Below are 16,765 nucleotides of genomic sequence, written 5' to 3'. Positions count from 1 at the left end.
AGAGAGAGAGAGAGAGAGAGAGAGAAGAGAGAAGAGAGAAGAGAGAAGAGAGAAGAGAGAAGAGAGAAGAGAGAAGAGAGAAGAGAGAGAAGAGAGAGAAAGGAGGAGAGGGGAAGGGGTGTAATAAGAGTCAGCGGTTTGCTGCGAATCCCAGGAGGAGAGAGCTTGGAGCTTGAGCCAGAACTGGAGCCCTAGCCGGGAGTCGGGTACCAGGAGGCGGCCGCCGGGGGCGGTCAGCCCTACAAGATGCGTCTCCAGCTCTTCTGCATTTTGCTAGCCACCGCGGTCTCTGGAACTCGGGGCTGGGGCTACTGTGAGTGTTGGGGTCGGAGGCAGGTGGGGTTGGGCCCAGGAATCCAGAGCCTGCAGGGCGGGTCCCACACCGCATTGCGGCTGGGTGGTCGTCGGTCTATCCCCGCCAGCGCGCGCCTGCTCGCTCTCATCTTTTCCTGCCTCTCCCCCGCGCTCCGCAATGCAGCTCCGAGGCTGCTGCGCGCTCCCGGGGCCGAGGCTGGGCTCAGAGCCGAAGATGGAGTCAGCCCATTTGGGGAATTCGGGGCTGGAATCCAAGCGGGAGCCCGGTGCCTGGGTTTGAGGTTAGGGTTGGGCATAAATGTGGGACTAGTGACACAGGCTAGGGTTAAGGTTTTGCCAAAGACTGGGGCTGGACTTTGGAGCTGGCCCAGGGGCTAGAGTTTGTGGCTGGAGCTGGGTTTTGTGGCTGGCGCTGGGTATTTATGGCTGTGATCCAAACAGGAGTTGGTGCCCCTGATTGAGACTAAGACTGGACAAAGATCTAGTAATGATATTAGGACTGGGGTTGCTGAGTTGGGAGCAAGACCTGGATTTGGGGTTGGTACAGTTTTGGGGAGCTCATAAATGGAACTGATGCTGAGGACTGGGTTGGATGAGTGTCCTACTGATGTAGATTATGGAAGATACTGAGGTTTGAGATTGTGTTTGGGGGGAGTACTAAGCCAGGACAAATACTGGGCTAGGGAGTTCTATCCCTCCATAAGTGTTTCCCTGGGAGAAGGCAGCCTCCCCTGAACATGCAGCCCTAGCTGCAGCCCAGGTTGAATGGCTGTCTTTAAGGTAGGGCTGGGTCTGCCACTGGGGGGGCATAGAAGAGGAAGCTTTGGGCACCCTGAGAAGGGCCATAAATAATTAACAAGTTAATTTCCCAATTCCAGATGGCTGCGATGAAGAGCTGGTGGGTCCCTTGTATGCACGCTCCCTGGGTGCCTCCTCCTACTATGGGCTCTTCACCACAGCCCGCTTTGCCAGGTTGCATGGTGAGCTTCTTATATGTCGGAGGGATGGGGACTCCAGAAGGCTCAGGGGAGAAGGGTAGTGGGTGGTAAAAGCCCTTGCTTCTTCTGTAGGCATCAGTGGATGGTCACCCCGGATTGGGGATCCAAATCCCTGGCTCCAGATAGACTTAATGAAGAAGCACCGAATCAGAGCTGTGGCCACACAAGGCTCCTTTAATTCTTATGACTGGGTCACACGTTACATGCTACTCTATGGCGACCGTGTAGACAGCTGGACTCCGTTCTACCAGCAAGGACACAATGCGGTAAGCCAGATGTGCACATTTGGGGAGCCTCCTCTGTTCTGGGGCCTGGGTGGGGCACTAGCCTGAGGGGGAAGGGAGGCAGTGGTGAGGGCTCAGATAAGGACCCAAGATTCCACTCTGGGGATTAAGTCCAGAGGTACTGTCAACTCACCATGCATGAAAGACACTTGGCTCATGGAGCTTAGCATACATTAGAATAAATCTAAGAGAGCTTTCTGAAGGAGGTGGCATTTTGTTTGAGCTTTAAGGGAACAATAGGATGGTGGGGGAGGACACTTTGAGTTAGGGAAACTGCATAGCTACACAGGCAAGGAAGGAATATTTGCTTTCCAAAAGTCAAGATTGGCAAGGTGTGAAAGCCATCATAGGCTGGGAGGCTATGGAGAAGCAAAGCAGCGGGTGGGGATGTGGTTACTACTCTTCCCAACCCCCGCAGACCTTCTTTGGTAATGTGAATGAGTCGGCAGTGGTGCGCCATGACCTGCACTACCACTTCACCGCGCGCTACATCCGCATCGTACCCCTGGCTTGGAACCCGCGAGGCAAGATCGGCCTGCGACTCGGTCTCTATGGCTGCCCCTACAGTAAGGGAACAACGCGGAGGTAGCGGAGGGTGCCGGGGAAGCAGAGTCTCCCTGGTCTCGGGCCCACCTATTGTACTTCATGCAGAGTCGGACATACTCTACTTCGACGGCGACGATGCCATCTCGTACCGCTTCCCGAGAGGAGTCAGCCGAAGTCTGTGGGACGTATTTGCTTTCAGTTTCAAGACGGAGGAGAAAGATGGGCTACTACTGCACGCTGAGGGCGCCCAGGGCGACTACGTGACGCTTGAGCTGCAGGGGGCGCACCTGCTACTGCACATGAGCCTGGGTGAGCACTGTACTCGCGAAGCTCTCTGCCGACGCCCACGCCAGATCTGCCCTTCTTTACTATCTTGACCTAAAGGCCTTTTTCTTAACATTTGGTGCTAGCAAGATTCTGGAATCAAAGTCAGGAGAACTGGATTCTAGACTCAGCTTTACTTTTTACCAGCTGTGTGACCTTGGAGAAGTCACTTCCCCAAGCCTCAGTTTGCTTATTGTAAACACACACAAACGGGTTATTATTTTGTATTTCATGTAGTTTTCATAGCATAGCACACGTGTAATGAAATAGAAAAAGCTATCGTACCCTGAGTTTTCCAGACAGGAAAAGAGACCCATAGAGGTTACTTGGCTTACTTTCAGCTACACACTGGCCAATGGGCCGCTTTGTCCCAGGCTCCAGACTTTCCCTGGGCCTCAGCTGCTGCTTGCCTGGGGACTTAGGGCTTGCTCAGGTTCTCTTTTTGCTCAGGTTCTCACTTTGTCCCGCCTCATCCTCAGGCAGCAGCCCCATCCAGCCAAGGCCCGGTCACACCACGGTGAGCGCTGGCGGTGTCCTGAACGACCAGCACTGGCACTATGTGCGAGTGGATCGATATGGGCGAGAAGCAAATCTCACCCTAGATGGCTATGTTCAGCGCTTCGTGCTCAATGGTGACTTTGAGAGGCTGAATCTGGACACAGAGGTGAGCGATGGAGGAGGCAACATTTGGTTGGGTAGGGTGCTGGGAGAGTGGGTAAGGGACAGTACTCTCTCAGAGGTAAGACTTTGTTTCTTGAAAGTGCTGGCAGCTCTTTGCAAATTTGCTGCCCACCAGAAAGGCCTTTTTTTTTTTTTTTTTTTTCCGATGTTGTTGCTATTAGCACACACTCCCACCCCATAACTACTGAGATGGGATCTAGAATTCAGATTTTACAGATCAGGCAAGGTAGGAAAATTGTCCCTTTGGATTCTCCCACAATTCTATGGAGTTAATAAGACCCTGACTCCAACATTCAGATAAAGAAGTTTAAACAGGTTAATAGACTTGCTCAAGGCTTGCAGCCACTTTATGGGGGATTCAGAGCTCAAACCTAAGGCTTGGAAGGCCAATGAATTTTGGTATGGACCCAGTGGATATGCGTGTTTCAAATCTTTATAATTATAAAATTTCTGGCACTGGGAAAACTTAAGACAAGGGGTGCGTAAGACAGGCACGAACACTCCTGTGTCCAGATAACCTTTTCTCCCACCCTTTCTGCAGATGTTCATTGGGGGTCTGGTGGGTGCTGCGCAGAAGAATCTAGCATATCGGCATAACTTCCGTGGCTGCATGGAAAACGTCATCTTCAACCGGGTCAACATTGCAGACTTGGCCGTGCGGCGTCATTCCCGGATCACTTTCGAGGCCAGTGGGCAAGGGGATATGGGAGGATGGGACACCAAAGATGCTCAGGAAAACAAAGTGGTGGCGCGGGAAGAGATCTTGGGAATCGGATAGAAGCCGAGGACTCCTCTCTCCTCGGCCAGATTCTCAAGTTGGGGGTATATTGCGGACTCACAGTGCCAACACCCCGCATCCCCTACTAGACAAGAAGTTGTAGTTGAGTCCAGTCACCTCTGTATTTAACAGCTGAGGAAAATGAGGCGCAGAGACAGGGAATGACTTTCCCAGGGGTCCTAATTTGCACAACTACTGAGTAAGGACTGGAATCGAAAGTCCTTTTTAAATCTTCTCCGCACTGGTGTTCAACTCTGCGCATACGCATGCTTGGCTGCTGGTAAGCCAAGGATCTGGAGCCCGACTTGGGGCGAGAAATTGCTTCTCACACTGGAGGGAAGAGAAGGAAGCTGTCGCCTTCTAGAAAGAGTAGATCAGCGATGGAGAGCAAGCAGCAAGTGGAGAGTCCCGCGGGCAGACTTGTTTGGGATCCCCTCCACAGATGGATATATTTGGGCAAAAGGTCATGGTTGGATGTCTTAACCTCACTAACATTAGAGAAAGTATAGAGGCAGAGTCTTAGATCAATGTGAAAATTCAGTTACTAACAGAGGTACATGTGGGAGTACGGGCTCACGGGTGCTGATGTGTCCTTACTTCTCCTAGGGTAAGGTGGCATTCCGTTGCCTGGATCCAGTTCCACACCCCATTAACTTTGGAGGTCCTCACAACTTTGTCCAAGTGCCAGGTTTCCCGCGCCGTGGCCGCCTTGCAGTCTCCTTCCGCTTCCGCACCTGGGACCTCACAGGGCTGCTTCTTTTCTCCCGCCTGGGCGATGGACTGGGCCATGTGGAGCTGATGCTTAGCGAAGGGCAGGTCAACGTGTCCATTGCACAGACCGGCCGCAAGAAGCTTCAGTTTGCTGCTGGTGAGGAAGTCTGGGAGAAGCACAATTGAACTAAAGAAAGGTAGAGGAGGTCCAGGAGGGTGGTAGGGTGGACTGAGACCTTTGCATAATGGAGAGAGGAGAGGGAATGAAGGCAACAGGGTACTGGGAAAAGTGATTGAAGGCAGATAGAGGGGCTAAAGGTTCTGGGAGAAGCAGAAGGCTGAGGGTCCTGATGTTCTATAGGATTAGGGGGTCTGTCTCTGTGATGTTTATTACTCATTTCTAACTTTGCAGACTTTGCATCCATAACTGGGGTTATGGATAGTGAAGAGAGATGTCACTGCTCAGTATGAGAAGTGTAATAATGGTGTGTACATAGACTGCTGTTGGGATGAGGAGTGGGGCTGCTGCTTCCCCACTCTACATCTTTTTCTCTTATTCTATTACTACTTCCCCTACCCACACCATTCTTCTTTCTTGTCCAGGATATCGTCTAAATGATGGCTTCTGGCACGAGGTGAATTTTGTGGCACAGGAAAACCACGCAGTCATCAGTATTGATGATGTAGAGGGGGCAGAGGTCAGAGTCTCATCCCCACTGCTGATCCGTACAGGGACTTCATACTTCTTTGGAGGTAAGTAGGGGCACACTTGGCCAGACTCCTGTCTCTGGGTGGGAAAGCCTCGTCTAAATTCACTGATGAGGCCGCATGGAGAGTATTGTAGGAATTAAGCCATTTCACCTCTGGGAACTTGGGGCGTGGAAAGTCATTGACATAGTCTACACTTTGGTTCTAATCTCTTCTTTCTTTATGTCTGGCTCCCTCTTAACATTTCCCTGGGGGAGGGTCTCTGGGGTCTTCCCTGGGGAGGGCCTCACAGGGGTGGTTGCTCCAGGTTGTCCCAAACCAGCCAGTCGATGGGGCTGCCACTCCAACCAGACGGCATTCCATGGCTGCATGGAGCTGCTGAAGGTGGATGGTCAACTGGTCAACCTGACTCTGGTGGAGTTTCGGCGGCTTGGATATTTTGCTGAGGTCCTCTTTGACACATGTGGCATCACCGATAGGTATCCAGAAACCCCTGTCCCTAACAAGAGGTGACCCCTTTCAAAGCCCTTTTCCATGGTCTCCCAGTGGGAGTGGCCTTTCTCAATTATCTCCCTTCTCCTTGTCTCAGCTCCTTAGTCCCCCAACCTGGGGAAGGATTCCTCCTTGACATTTCACCTCCTGTTTTTATCTTAAAGTGACACATGCTCAAAATGTAAACTATGCATCTGTTTTTGGTCTTAGTTTTTTGTTTTTTGTTTTTCTTGGCAGGGGGTGGGGTGGAATAAGACATTTCTGCTCTTTTGTGGAAGGGGAAACAGTAGTATTTGAACCCTAAAGACCGACTAATGGCCCTGTATCTGGGCACATACCTGACTAGTTAGGTGTGTGGTATGTCACTGGGTCCTGGTTCTTTGGGAACTGGGAGTGCAGCTTATAGGGATCAGATTCCCTCTCAAGCTCCCAGTAAGGCCCCTTCCCTTGCTGCCTACCCATTCCCCAGGTGTAGCCCTAACATGTGTGAACATGATGGACGCTGCTACCAGTCTTGGGATGACTTCATATGCTACTGTGAACTGACTGGCTACAAAGGGGAGACCTGTCACCAACGTAAGCCAAATGGGGTGGGGAGGATCACAAGGCTGTCAGGGATAGGATTGGGCTCCCCGCAACGTTGGTGGTTTTTTTTTTTTTTTATGGTGTAGGGGATTGAACCCAAGGCCTTGTACATGCTAGACAAGTGCTCTACCACTGATCTACAGTTTAAGCTGAGGTTAACTTTCTAGCCCTCTGACCCTAAGCTGTGTTTTTTCCACCATACCACCTAGCATTGTATAAGGAATCCTGTGAGGCTTATCGGCTCAGTGGAAAAACTTCTGGAAACTTCACCATTGATCCCGATGGCAGTGGCCCCCTGAAGCCTTTTGTAGTGTACTGTGATATCCGAGGTAAATGGCTCTGATGGGTGGTGAGGGGGCAGCTGACCAGGTAATAAGGGAAATATGGGGGGAACAGGAAGGCACAAAGTGGGATGGGAGCCATTAAGATTAAACTGTGGTGAGAGTAAAGGAGGATAGAGGAGAAAGGAAGGGGGACACTTTGGAGTTTGTCATTTAGCCTTGCAGATAAATTCCTGATCCATTCTAGCTGTCTCTGATCTCCAATGTGGAGGACCCAGGGTCTAGCTGGAACAGAGCTGCTGGCCATTAATTGGCTCAGAAGTTGTCTTGGTAGAGGTAGGCAGGGAGATGGGTAGAGAATGCCCATGTCCAGCAAAAGCTCTGTCCCCTCCGTCTTCCCAGAGAACCGAGCATGGACAGTTGTGCGACATGACAGGCTGTGGACAACTCGGGTAACAGGTTCCAGCATGGAGCGGCCCTTCCTAGGGGCTGTCCAGTATTGGAATGCATCATGGGAGGAAGTCAGCGCTCTAGCCAACGCTTCCCAGCACTGTGAGCAGTGGATCGAGTTCTCCTGCTATAATTCCCGGCTGCTCAACACTGCAGGTTTGGGCTGGGGTCAGGGAAGGCAGGTGGAGGAGCTGGAGAGAGACAGGGTAGAGGGGCTAGGAGAATAAAGCCTGAAAGTTTGACTGAAGGAGTTAAGCAAGGTCTGGGCCAGTTGGAAGGGCAACCCAGGGAGCCCAGAGGCTAATGGAGGGGCAGGGCCTGGCAGCTGCCTGCACCTCTTCCCCAGGAGGCTACCCCTACAGCTTTTGGATTGGCCGAAATGAGGAGCAGCACTTCTATTGGGGAGGCTCGCAGCCTGGGATCCAGCGCTGTGCCTGTGGATTGGACCGGAGCTGTGTGGACCCTGCCCTGCACTGCAATTGTGATGCTGACCAGCCCCAGTGGTGAGGAGGCAGAGGGACAGAGTTTACAGGACTTTAGGGGAAGCCTAGCAGTAAGGCTGATCACCACATTTTGTCCCCACAGGAGAACTGACAAGGGGCTGCTGACTTTTGTGGACCATCTGCCTGTCACTCAGGTGGTGGTGGGGGATACGAACCGCTCCAGTTCAGAGGCCCAGTTCTTCCTGAGGCCTCTGCGTTGCTATGGCGACCGTGAGTGGCAGACCCCTTTTGTGTGCCTTTACAGAGTCAGTCTTCCAGTTTCCCAAATCTAGGCCACTTAACCCACTGGGGGTCTCTAGGCCATACTGACAGACACTCCTGCTGTGATCTGATCCTCATCTTTATTGCTCCTCTGCGCCTTACTCCTCTTTTTGTTCTGTTCTCAGTCTCCCCATGACTACCTCTCACCCTCCCCCTTTTATCTCCCTCCCCCCGCCTTCTTGAGGCTCCATTGCCCCTCCACTCCCCGACCTCCATGACAAAGCCTCTTCCCTCTGGTTTTTTAGGAAACTCCTGGAACACCATTTCCTTCCACACGGGGGCTGCACTACGCTTCCCCCCAATCCGTGCCAACCACAGTCTCGACGTCTCCTTCTACTTCAGGACCTCGGCTCCCTCAGGAGTTTTCCTAGAGAATATGGGGGGCCGTTATTGCCAGTGGCGTCGACCTTACGTGCGGGTGGAACTCAACAGTGAGCAGGCAGAGTCTGGGGGGGATGTGGGGTGGATGAAGGAGCTCTCTGGGGAAGCTGGGGTAGGAAACCAGGTCAGATGTCCTTCTGACGGGCAGTAAGGAAAGGGGCTTAGATGACTCTGGTTCCAGGTTTATCTCTGTCTTGATCCCTGACTATGTGACCTTGGGAACTGGCTTTGCCTCTCTGGGCCTTATGCCCTTTGCTTGTGAAGAAGGAGCTAGACTCCTGAGGGTCTTTCCCACTTCTGACTAGTTATGCTTCAAGTCTGGGAGGTGGGGCCAGAAAGGCTGAAGTGATCTTCAATTTTGTGAGAGGCCAAGGGTATGAAGTTTCAAGCAGTTTATAGGTTAGAACCTATGGCTGCCAAGGCATGGTGGCATACTCCTGTAATCCCAGCCACTCAGGAGGCTAAGGCAGGAGGATTAAAAGTTCAAGGTTAGCCTGGGCAAATTAGGAAGACCCTGTCTCAAAATTAAAAAGGCTGGGGTATAGCTTGGTGATGCAGCACCCCTTGGTTCAATTCCCAATACAAAAAACCACTTCCAAAAAACCTATGGACAAATTGGGGTGATAGTCAGGAGCTCTGAAGGGTTGAGGAAGAGAGGTTGTACCAAGCAAGGAACTTGTGAGGGATCTTGGAGGTTCGATCCCTTTTCTCCTCACTACTTCCTGTCACATTGTCCAGCATCCCGGGATGTGGTCTTCGCCTTTGATGTGGGGAACGGGGATGAGAACTTGACGGTACACTCTGATGACTTTGAGTTTAATGATGATGAGTGGCACCTGGTCCGGGCTGAAATCAACGTGAAGCAGGCCCGGCTTCGAGTGGATCACCGGCCCTGGGTGCTGCGGCCCATGCCACTGCAGACCTACATCTGGCTGGAGTATGACCAGCCCCTCTATGTTGGTGAGCAGCAACCCCGAGGCAGGGTGAGAGCCTTCTTGACCTTTCCACCTCTCAAGGCACTCTGAATTTCCAGGAGCCCCATGTTTTGGTTCCAGTCTCCTCAGCTTCAGATTAAGCCAAGGTCCCACCTTTCCCACCAGTCCCTGGTATCCTACTCCATCTTTTTGCCCCCTTGTCTCCCTTCACTTCCCAACCACAAACTTACTTCTGTCTCAAGCTGTACAGTTTTTATTTTTTTGGTTTTTTTTTTTTTGGGGGGGGGCAGGGGTGGAACCCAGGGCCTTATAGGTGCTGAGTACATGCTCTGCCTCTGAGCCATACTCCCAGGCTCTCCATTCATTTCTTGACCAGGATCTGCGGAACTTAAGAGGCGCCCCTTTGTGGGCTGCTTGAGGGCCATGCGTCTGAATGGAGTGACTCTGAACCTGGAGGGCCGTGCTAATGCCTCTGAGGGTACTTCTCCCAACTGCACAGGCCACTGTGCCCACCCCCGGTTCCCCTGTTTCCATGGAGGCCGCTGTGTGGAGCGCTACAGCTATTACACATGTGACTGTGACCTCACAGCTTTTGATGGGCCATATTGCAACCACGGTCAGTGCTGCTGATTATGGGGGGACAGGGAACCACATAGCACAATGGGACGTAGGGAAGGCAGGAAAGAGGGTGCAAAGTCAGCCTTTGGGGAAACTAGAGTTGTCACTGGGTTCCTGAGCTCTGATTTGGGGGGAGTCAGGCAGTTGACGATTCTGAGTGATTTCAAAGTCATAAAGGGGAACAAGGAAGGGATGGTAAAGCTAGCAGGTCATAAAAGCTCAAAAACATCAGCATGTAACTTCCCCATCATCCCACTGTCACCAAGGTAACACAGATTCCCCTTTGCATGCATATTTAGTTTGGCTGCATAATGTCCTTTGCCATTTCCTGTTTGACAATTGCTGAATTCCCAGTTTATTACCTGGTTCTTGGTTAAGGTGAACCTTGACATTCAGCATAGCAAGATTCTGTTCAGATACCCAGACTGCATCCTTCCTAAGGTTGGCCTAGGGGGATGTGTGAGTAGGCGGGTTACTGGTGGGAGGAGTCTGTTAAACAAGGGAGATGCAGGGTTGTAGCTCAGTGGCAGAGCACTTGCCTAGGATGTGCAAGGCACTAGGTTCAAATCTCAGCACCACATAAATATAAAAATAAACAAATAAAGATATTGTGTTCATCTACAACTAAAAAAAAAGGCGGGGAGAGGCAGGGATGTAGGACCAACTGAAAACTTCTGGTCTTAGTTTGGAAGTGTGAGCAGTGATATATTTACTAGATGGATTCAGGATATCTCTCCACTTACTCTGTATCCTTGGGCAAGTCACTACCCATATCTGAGTCTCAGTTTCTCTGTTTGTAATATTCAGGGGTCAGATTAGATATCTTTCAAAAGTTTCTCATGGCTTTAAGATTCCATTCTATGCCAGAGGGCCTTGAGAGGATCTTTAACAGAGAGTTATGATAGGGGTAGAAATTGAAGTGAATCTCAGGGTGTATGGAGGATGAACTTTAAACCCTCTGAATGAGAACTGAGGACCCTGATTTGACTTCACTACCTCTGTCTTCAGACATCGGCGGTTTCTTTGAGCCAGGCACCTGGATGCGCTATAACCTACAGTCAGCTCTGCGCTCTGCAGCCCGGGAATTTTCCCACATGCTGAGCCGGCCGGTGCCAGGCTACGAGCCTGGCTATATTCCTGGCTATGACACTCCTGGTTATGTGCCTGGCTACCACGGCCCTGGGTACCGCCTGCCTGACTACCCCAGGCCTGGCCGTCCTGTGCCAGGTTACCGGGGGCCTGTCTACAACGTCACGGGGGAGGAGGTCTCCTTCAGCTTCAGCACTGACTCTGCCCCTGCAGTCCTGCTTTACGTCAGCTCCTTTGTGCGTGACTACATGGCTGTGCTCATCAAGGAAGATGGTAAGCCCCACAGGATCTCTGCCTAGATCTCTGCCCTCACTTCCCTAAGGTGCTGTTAATTCACATAACAACTGATTCACTAATATAGGACCCAAGTGCTCTGCGAAGACAAGTTGTGAGATCTGAGAGAAGACCCCATGTTTTTTCTTCTCACTCCACAGGGACCCTGCAGCTGAGATATCAACTGGGCACCAGTCCCTATGTTTACCAGCTAACCACCCGGCCAGTTACTGATGGCCAGCCCCACAGTGTCAACATTACCCGGGTCTACCGCAACCTCTTCATCCAGGTATGTGTGTGAGGAGGTAGATGGATCCAGTCACAACCTCATGATCTCAATGTGGCACCCAAGAAAATATCAAATCTTTAAAAAAAAATTTTTTTTAGTTGTAGATGGACACAACACTTTTATTTCATTTATTTATTTTTATGTGGTGCTGATGATTGAACCCAGCGCCTCACACATGCCAGGCAGGCACTCTACCACTGAGCTACAACCCCAGCCTGAAAATGTCAAATCTTAACATGTGTCAAGCATATTTCATTGTACAGAGAATTTTATGTGTGTCACCTCAAGTGACCCTCACAGCAGATTCTCGAAGTAGATTAAGTTGCCTGGCGTCCTTATCTTTGTTTTATAAATCTGTAAACGGGCTCATGGAGTATAAAGTGATTTTCTCAAAGTCGAACCACTAGTAAGTTGCAAAAATAGAGCTCAAAATCAATTAAAAAAAAAAACACAATGTGTTAGCTTTTTGTTGCTATGACCAAAATACCCAACAAGAACAACTTAGAGAAGGGAGAGTTTATCAGAAGCTCACGGTTTCAGAGGTCTCAGTCCATAGATGGCTGACTCCTTGCTCTGGGCCCAAGATGAGGCAGAACATCATGGCAGAAGGGTGAGGTAGAAAAGTACTGCTCCATTCATGGCAGTCAAGAAGCAGAGAAGGGGAAAAGGACCATAGGAAAGCTGAACTATTCCAGTACACCAGTGGCCCACCTCCTCCAGCCATGCCCACCTGCCTACAGTTACTACCCAGTTTGTCCATTCAAGCCAGAATGGATTGATTGGGTTACAACTCTCATGACCCAATCATGTCACCTCTGAATATTGCTGCATTAACATAGGAGCTTATGGGGGACATCTCTTATCCAAATCAACATTTTGCTTCTGGCCCCGCAAAATTCATGTCCATTTCACAATGTGAAATGCATTTAGTCTATCTCCAAGAGTCCTATAGTCTTGACAGTTCCACCATTGCCCAAAAGTCCAAGTCCAAAGTCTCTACTGAGACACAAGGCAAATTTTGGCTGTGAGCCTGGTAAAAATCAAAAAGCAAGTTACATATGTCCAGTATTCAGTGGAACAGAATAAACATTCCCATTTCAAAAGGGAGGAATAGGGGCATCAAAAGAAGGCATGAGACCAAAACAGACTGAAACCCAGGCAGGCCAACAGGTCCCATAATTCTGCTTATAACTCCTCATATAACATCTAGGACACTTGATGGTTTGGAGATGTTCTCTCCAAAGAACTTGGGCAGTCCCATCCCTTTGGCCTTGCCAGTTGCAGCACATGTGGGCTCTCTTTTAGCCTGACTCTCTGCAGCCAGCACCTTTTCTTGGTAGACAGGCCACATTACTGACATCTGTGAATTTTTAGGGTCTCCACTCCAGCTTTGGTTTCACCTTCACAGCTTCATGCATCACCCTTTTAGAGGCAGCCTGCAGGGACTCTGACCCTGCTACATTTTGCCTGGCCTTTTAGGCCTTCCTTTGAAATCTCAGTGGAAACCCTCATGACTCCTTAATTCCAGGATCCTGCATTCCTGCAGAACTAGCACTTCATGAATGATGCCAGAGTTGGCTACCAGCTTGTGCAGGGTCTGGGTCCTCTGGAATAATGGTTGCAGTGGCTTCTGAGTGCTTGGGCAGCTAAACCCAGTGAAACAAATTCCTAGCTCCCCTTGTACAAGGGTGAGCTCTTGCTCAGGTGAGAAGAGATCCCCATGATCTCTTCTCAAGGGAATTTTCCTTTACACATCCTTGAGCCTGCAATGAGTATAGTCTTGCAAATCCTGGAGATGTCCTCAAACCATCTTTCCTATTGTCTTTGTACAAAGTACCTAGCATCTCTTCAGGGGCTATAATCTATTCAACAAGTGCAACTTTTTTGGGCCCCAGTTTTAAATGTACTTTCTGGTCAAGCTGCAAGTTTTTAAAATCTGTGAGCTCTTCTTTTTGCTCCTAATTCTCACAGTAAGCCTGGCCAAAAGCTTCCAGCAATATCTTTGCCACTGAATGAATGCTGTGAAATGAAATTTCCTTCAACAGACTAATTTGTCCATTACTTTTAACTTCAGTCTCAAAGTCTCAGGACATGGACAAAATGATGAAAAGTTCTTTGCCAGATGATAACACAAATGGCCTCTACTCCAATTCCCAATAGTCCTCATTCCCTCTGAAACCTCATGAGCACAGTTTACATTCCTATTGGCATTTGCTCTTTTGAACTCCCACCAGAATCACTCATTTATCTCTGCTTACAACATTCTAAGACTTCTCTAGCCTGCATCTCTAAACTTTTCCAAATGCTTCCCACAAACCAGTTCCAAAGGCTTCTGAACTAGTTGCATGGCCACAGCAATGACCCTACTTCTCCGTATCAATTTCTGTTTTAGTCAGGTTTGTGTTGCAACAAAGAACAACAAGAACTACTTAGAGGAGGGAAAATTCCAGAGATTCAGTCCTTGGTGGACCAATTCCATTGCTCTGGGCCCAAGGCAAGGTAGGACATCATGGCAGAAGGGTGTTGTAAGGAGTGCTGCTCCACTTACAGCTGGCCAGGAAGCAGAGAGGGGAAGGGGCCATGGGGCAGATGAACCCTTCAAGGGCATGCCCCCAGTGACCCACCTTTTCTAGTGGTACCCTACCTGCCTACACCCAGTCAGTCCATTCAAACTAGAATGACAAATTAGGTTATAAGCCTTCATAATTTAATCATTTCATCCGAATAACTGTGCCATCAGAGGAACTTTTGGAGAACACCTCTAATCAAACCATATCAGGTACCAAATCCTACATCTGGGCCCAGGGGTTGCCCACTTCAGATTGAGCAGGGACTCACCTGCTAGCAGGTCAGGTTTGGATAGAATAAGAGTTCCCTTGTGGTCTTGGCTGTGCCTGCAAGGTCCTCCCTCCCTCACTGTCCCCATCCCTGCCTCAGGTGGACTACTTCCCGCTGACGGAACAGAAGTTCTCTCTGCTGGTAGACAGCCAGCTGGACTCGCCTAAAGCCTTGTATCTAGGACGTGTGATGGGTAAGCTGTGGGTGAGGATGAGCTATGGGGGAAGTCCCTGGAGCCTCAAGGAGTGGGAGGACCTGGGAATGGCAGTGAGGGTGGCGAGAAGAATACGTGGGTGATGAGAACAGAAGGAATGATGACAAGAGGCTTCCGAGTGATTCAAACCCTTCTTCTTCTGGGCCTTCTCCCTTAGAGACGGGTGTAATTGATCCAGAGATCCAGCGTTACAACACCCCAGGTTTCTCAGGCTGCCTGTCTGGTGTTCGATTCAACAATGTGGCTCCACTCAAGACCCATTTCCGAGCCCCTCGGCCCATGACCGCTGAGCTAGCAGAGGCCCTTCGAGTTCAGGGAGAACTGTCCGAATCTAACTGTGGAGCTATGCCACGCCTTGTCTCAGAGGTGCCACCTGAGCTTGATCCCTGGTATCTGCCCCCAGGTACGTCATCTCTTGGACACAGAAGGGAGGGATGACAGGGAAGAGAAACATAGGAAGTATCTCATAACTGGTGCTTTCTTCTCTGTAGACTTCCCGTACTACCATGATGATGGATGGGTCGCCATACTTTTAGGCTGTAAGTATAGTGACCACTTAATTGCACCTCCCCAAACTACCCTGACTGTCAGCATTCCCTCCTTGCCCCTGTCCCCAATGCTGAGGGGTGGCAAAGGAGTTAGAGGTGTGATGGTACAAAGAAGGATGAGACAGGCCATGCTGAAGGTAGTATATGATTGTGCTAGAGATTTTTTTATGTTTGAGCATGTCATACAGTTTCTTTTTTAAGTTGTAGATGGACAAAATACCTTTATTTTATTGATTTATTTTTATGTGGTGCTGAGAATCGAATCCAGTGCCTCACACATGCTAGGCAAGTGCTCTACCACTGAGCCACAGCCCCCAGCCTCAGCACAGAGTTTTCTTTGTATGGTTTTTTTTTTTTTTTTTAAGAATATCAATCGAGCCTCCTAGCTTTGTTTTATTTATTTATTTTTTTTATGTGGTGCTCCGGATCAAATCCAGTGCCTCCTGCATGCAAGGCAAGTGCTCAACCACTGAGCTACAACCCCAGGCCATGGTGGTTTTTGGTATTTTTTTGGTACTGAGGTGCTTAACCACTGAGCATATCCCCAGCCCTTTTTTATATTTTAGTTAGAGACAGGATCTAGCTAAGTTGCTTAGGCCCTTGCTAAGTTGATGAGGCTGGCTTTGAACTCACAATTCTCCTGCCTCAGCCTCCTGAGCTGCTAGGATTACAGGAATGTACCACCGCAACCAGCCCACCATAGAATTTTAATTGAAATATTAAAATGCAGCCATAGCTAAAGGTTGAGGAAAAAAATAGGGGTATACGTCTAGAGAGATTAGAAATTGGGGTAATACCAGGGATATGAAAAGAGAATACCAGAAATAGAAGTTGGCAGAGGATAAACCAAGAACTCAACCTATCTAACAGCTTATTGTGGTTGTATAGCTGTGGTTGTATAGTCTTACATGAATGCTTTTGGCCAAAAGTATGTGTCTATATGTGATGTATAGCTGAACCCCAAAGGTCTTTCCCCCTGTTTCTTTTCTTTCATTCAGTTTTGGTGGCTTTCCTGCTGCTGGGGCTGGTGGGAATGTTGGTGCTCTTCTATCTGCAAAATCATCGCTACAAGGGCTCCTATCACACCAATGAGCCCAAGGCCACCCATGATTACCATTCTGGCAGCAAACCTCCCCTCCCTACTTCGGGCCCTGCTCAGGCCCCCACCCCCACACCAGCTCCCACCCAAGTTCCAGCCCCTGCCCCTGCCCCTGCCTCTGGTCCAGGCCCCCGGGACCAGAACCTACCCCAGATCTTGGAAGAATCCAGATCTGAATGAATCAGGAGAAGGGCTTCAGGGGCCAAGTCCAACTCCTCTGGATTCCCCAATTCCTGTCTCTCCCCGACCCTATCAGGGACATTTGGCTCCTCTTAGCTGGCTCTGCTCATCCAGAGGATACCCCTCCTGCCAAGTTTGGTGGGCAGAGCTACAGATGGGACCAAAGGGAGTGGCCAAGCCTCACTGCCTAAACCAATGCCCTGCTCATCTGTTTCCCCAGGTCCCTGGTGTTTGCTTGCTCCAAAAGAGAAGCCTCATGGGGTTGAGATAGGCCCTTCCTGCCATTCCTGTCCCAGCCCTTGCCAGGGATTAACAACAGAGTGTAGGGGAGATTAACGGCCTCCCATCCATGTACGTTATCAGCAGGGACAGATGTGTAGAATC

At 50.0% G+C, this 16,765-nt stretch overlaps 1 protein-coding gene across 4 annotated transcripts in view; it reads left to right on the top strand.

Annotated features, from left to right (window-relative positions):
* The window catches only part of Cntnap1 (contactin associated protein 1), an 18,843-nt gene extending 2,303 nt beyond the window's left edge, over positions 1-16,540 (top strand). For 2 of the 4 annotated variants that reach the window (XM_048790931.1, XM_048790937.1), the window contains exons 2-24: positions 1,194-1,295; positions 1,386-1,579; positions 2,016-2,163; positions 2,249-2,452; positions 2,947-3,131; positions 3,690-3,833; positions 4,533-4,794; positions 5,241-5,390; positions 5,653-5,824; positions 6,307-6,413; positions 6,632-6,751; positions 7,106-7,309; positions 7,500-7,656; positions 7,739-7,866; positions 8,163-8,348; positions 9,037-9,258; positions 9,610-9,849; positions 10,860-11,213; positions 11,375-11,502; positions 14,440-14,533; positions 14,712-14,957; positions 15,046-15,093; positions 16,101-16,540. In XM_048790931.1, coding sequence (XP_048646888.1) covers positions 1,445-1,579; positions 2,016-2,163; positions 2,249-2,452; positions 2,947-3,131; positions 3,690-3,833; positions 4,533-4,794; positions 5,241-5,390; positions 5,653-5,824; positions 6,307-6,413; positions 6,632-6,751; positions 7,106-7,309; positions 7,500-7,656; positions 7,739-7,866; positions 8,163-8,348; positions 9,037-9,258; positions 9,610-9,849; positions 10,860-11,213; positions 11,375-11,502; positions 14,440-14,533; positions 14,712-14,957; positions 15,046-15,093; positions 16,101-16,381 — 3,915 coding nt within the window. In that variant the 5' untranslated portion in view covers positions 1,194-1,295; positions 1,386-1,444 and the 3' untranslated portion in view covers positions 16,382-16,540. Of the gene's footprint in view, positions 1-29; positions 314-477; positions 597-1,193; positions 1,296-1,385; positions 1,580-2,015; positions 2,164-2,248; positions 2,453-2,946; positions 3,132-3,689; positions 3,834-4,532; positions 4,795-5,240; positions 5,391-5,652; positions 5,825-6,306; positions 6,414-6,631; positions 6,752-7,105; positions 7,310-7,499; positions 7,657-7,738; positions 7,867-8,162; positions 8,349-9,036; positions 9,259-9,609; positions 9,850-10,859; positions 11,214-11,374; positions 11,503-14,439; positions 14,534-14,711; positions 14,958-15,045; positions 15,094-16,100 lie in introns of those variants that run through there. The other 2 variants (XM_015495660.2, XM_048790928.1) reach the window with 2 other exon arrangements.
* The last annotated feature ends 225 nt before the right edge of the window (positions 16,541-16,765 follow it).

This window comes from Marmota marmota, unplaced genomic scaffold (genome assembly GCF_001458135.2).
Source record: "Marmota marmota marmota unplaced genomic scaffold, marMar, whole genome shotgun sequence".
NCBI classification, from domain to species: domain Eukaryota; kingdom Metazoa; phylum Chordata; class Mammalia; order Rodentia; family Sciuridae; genus Marmota; species Marmota marmota.
The sequence above is the reverse complement of the archived record's forward strand: the minus strand, read 5'-3'. Positions and strand labels throughout refer to the sequence as shown.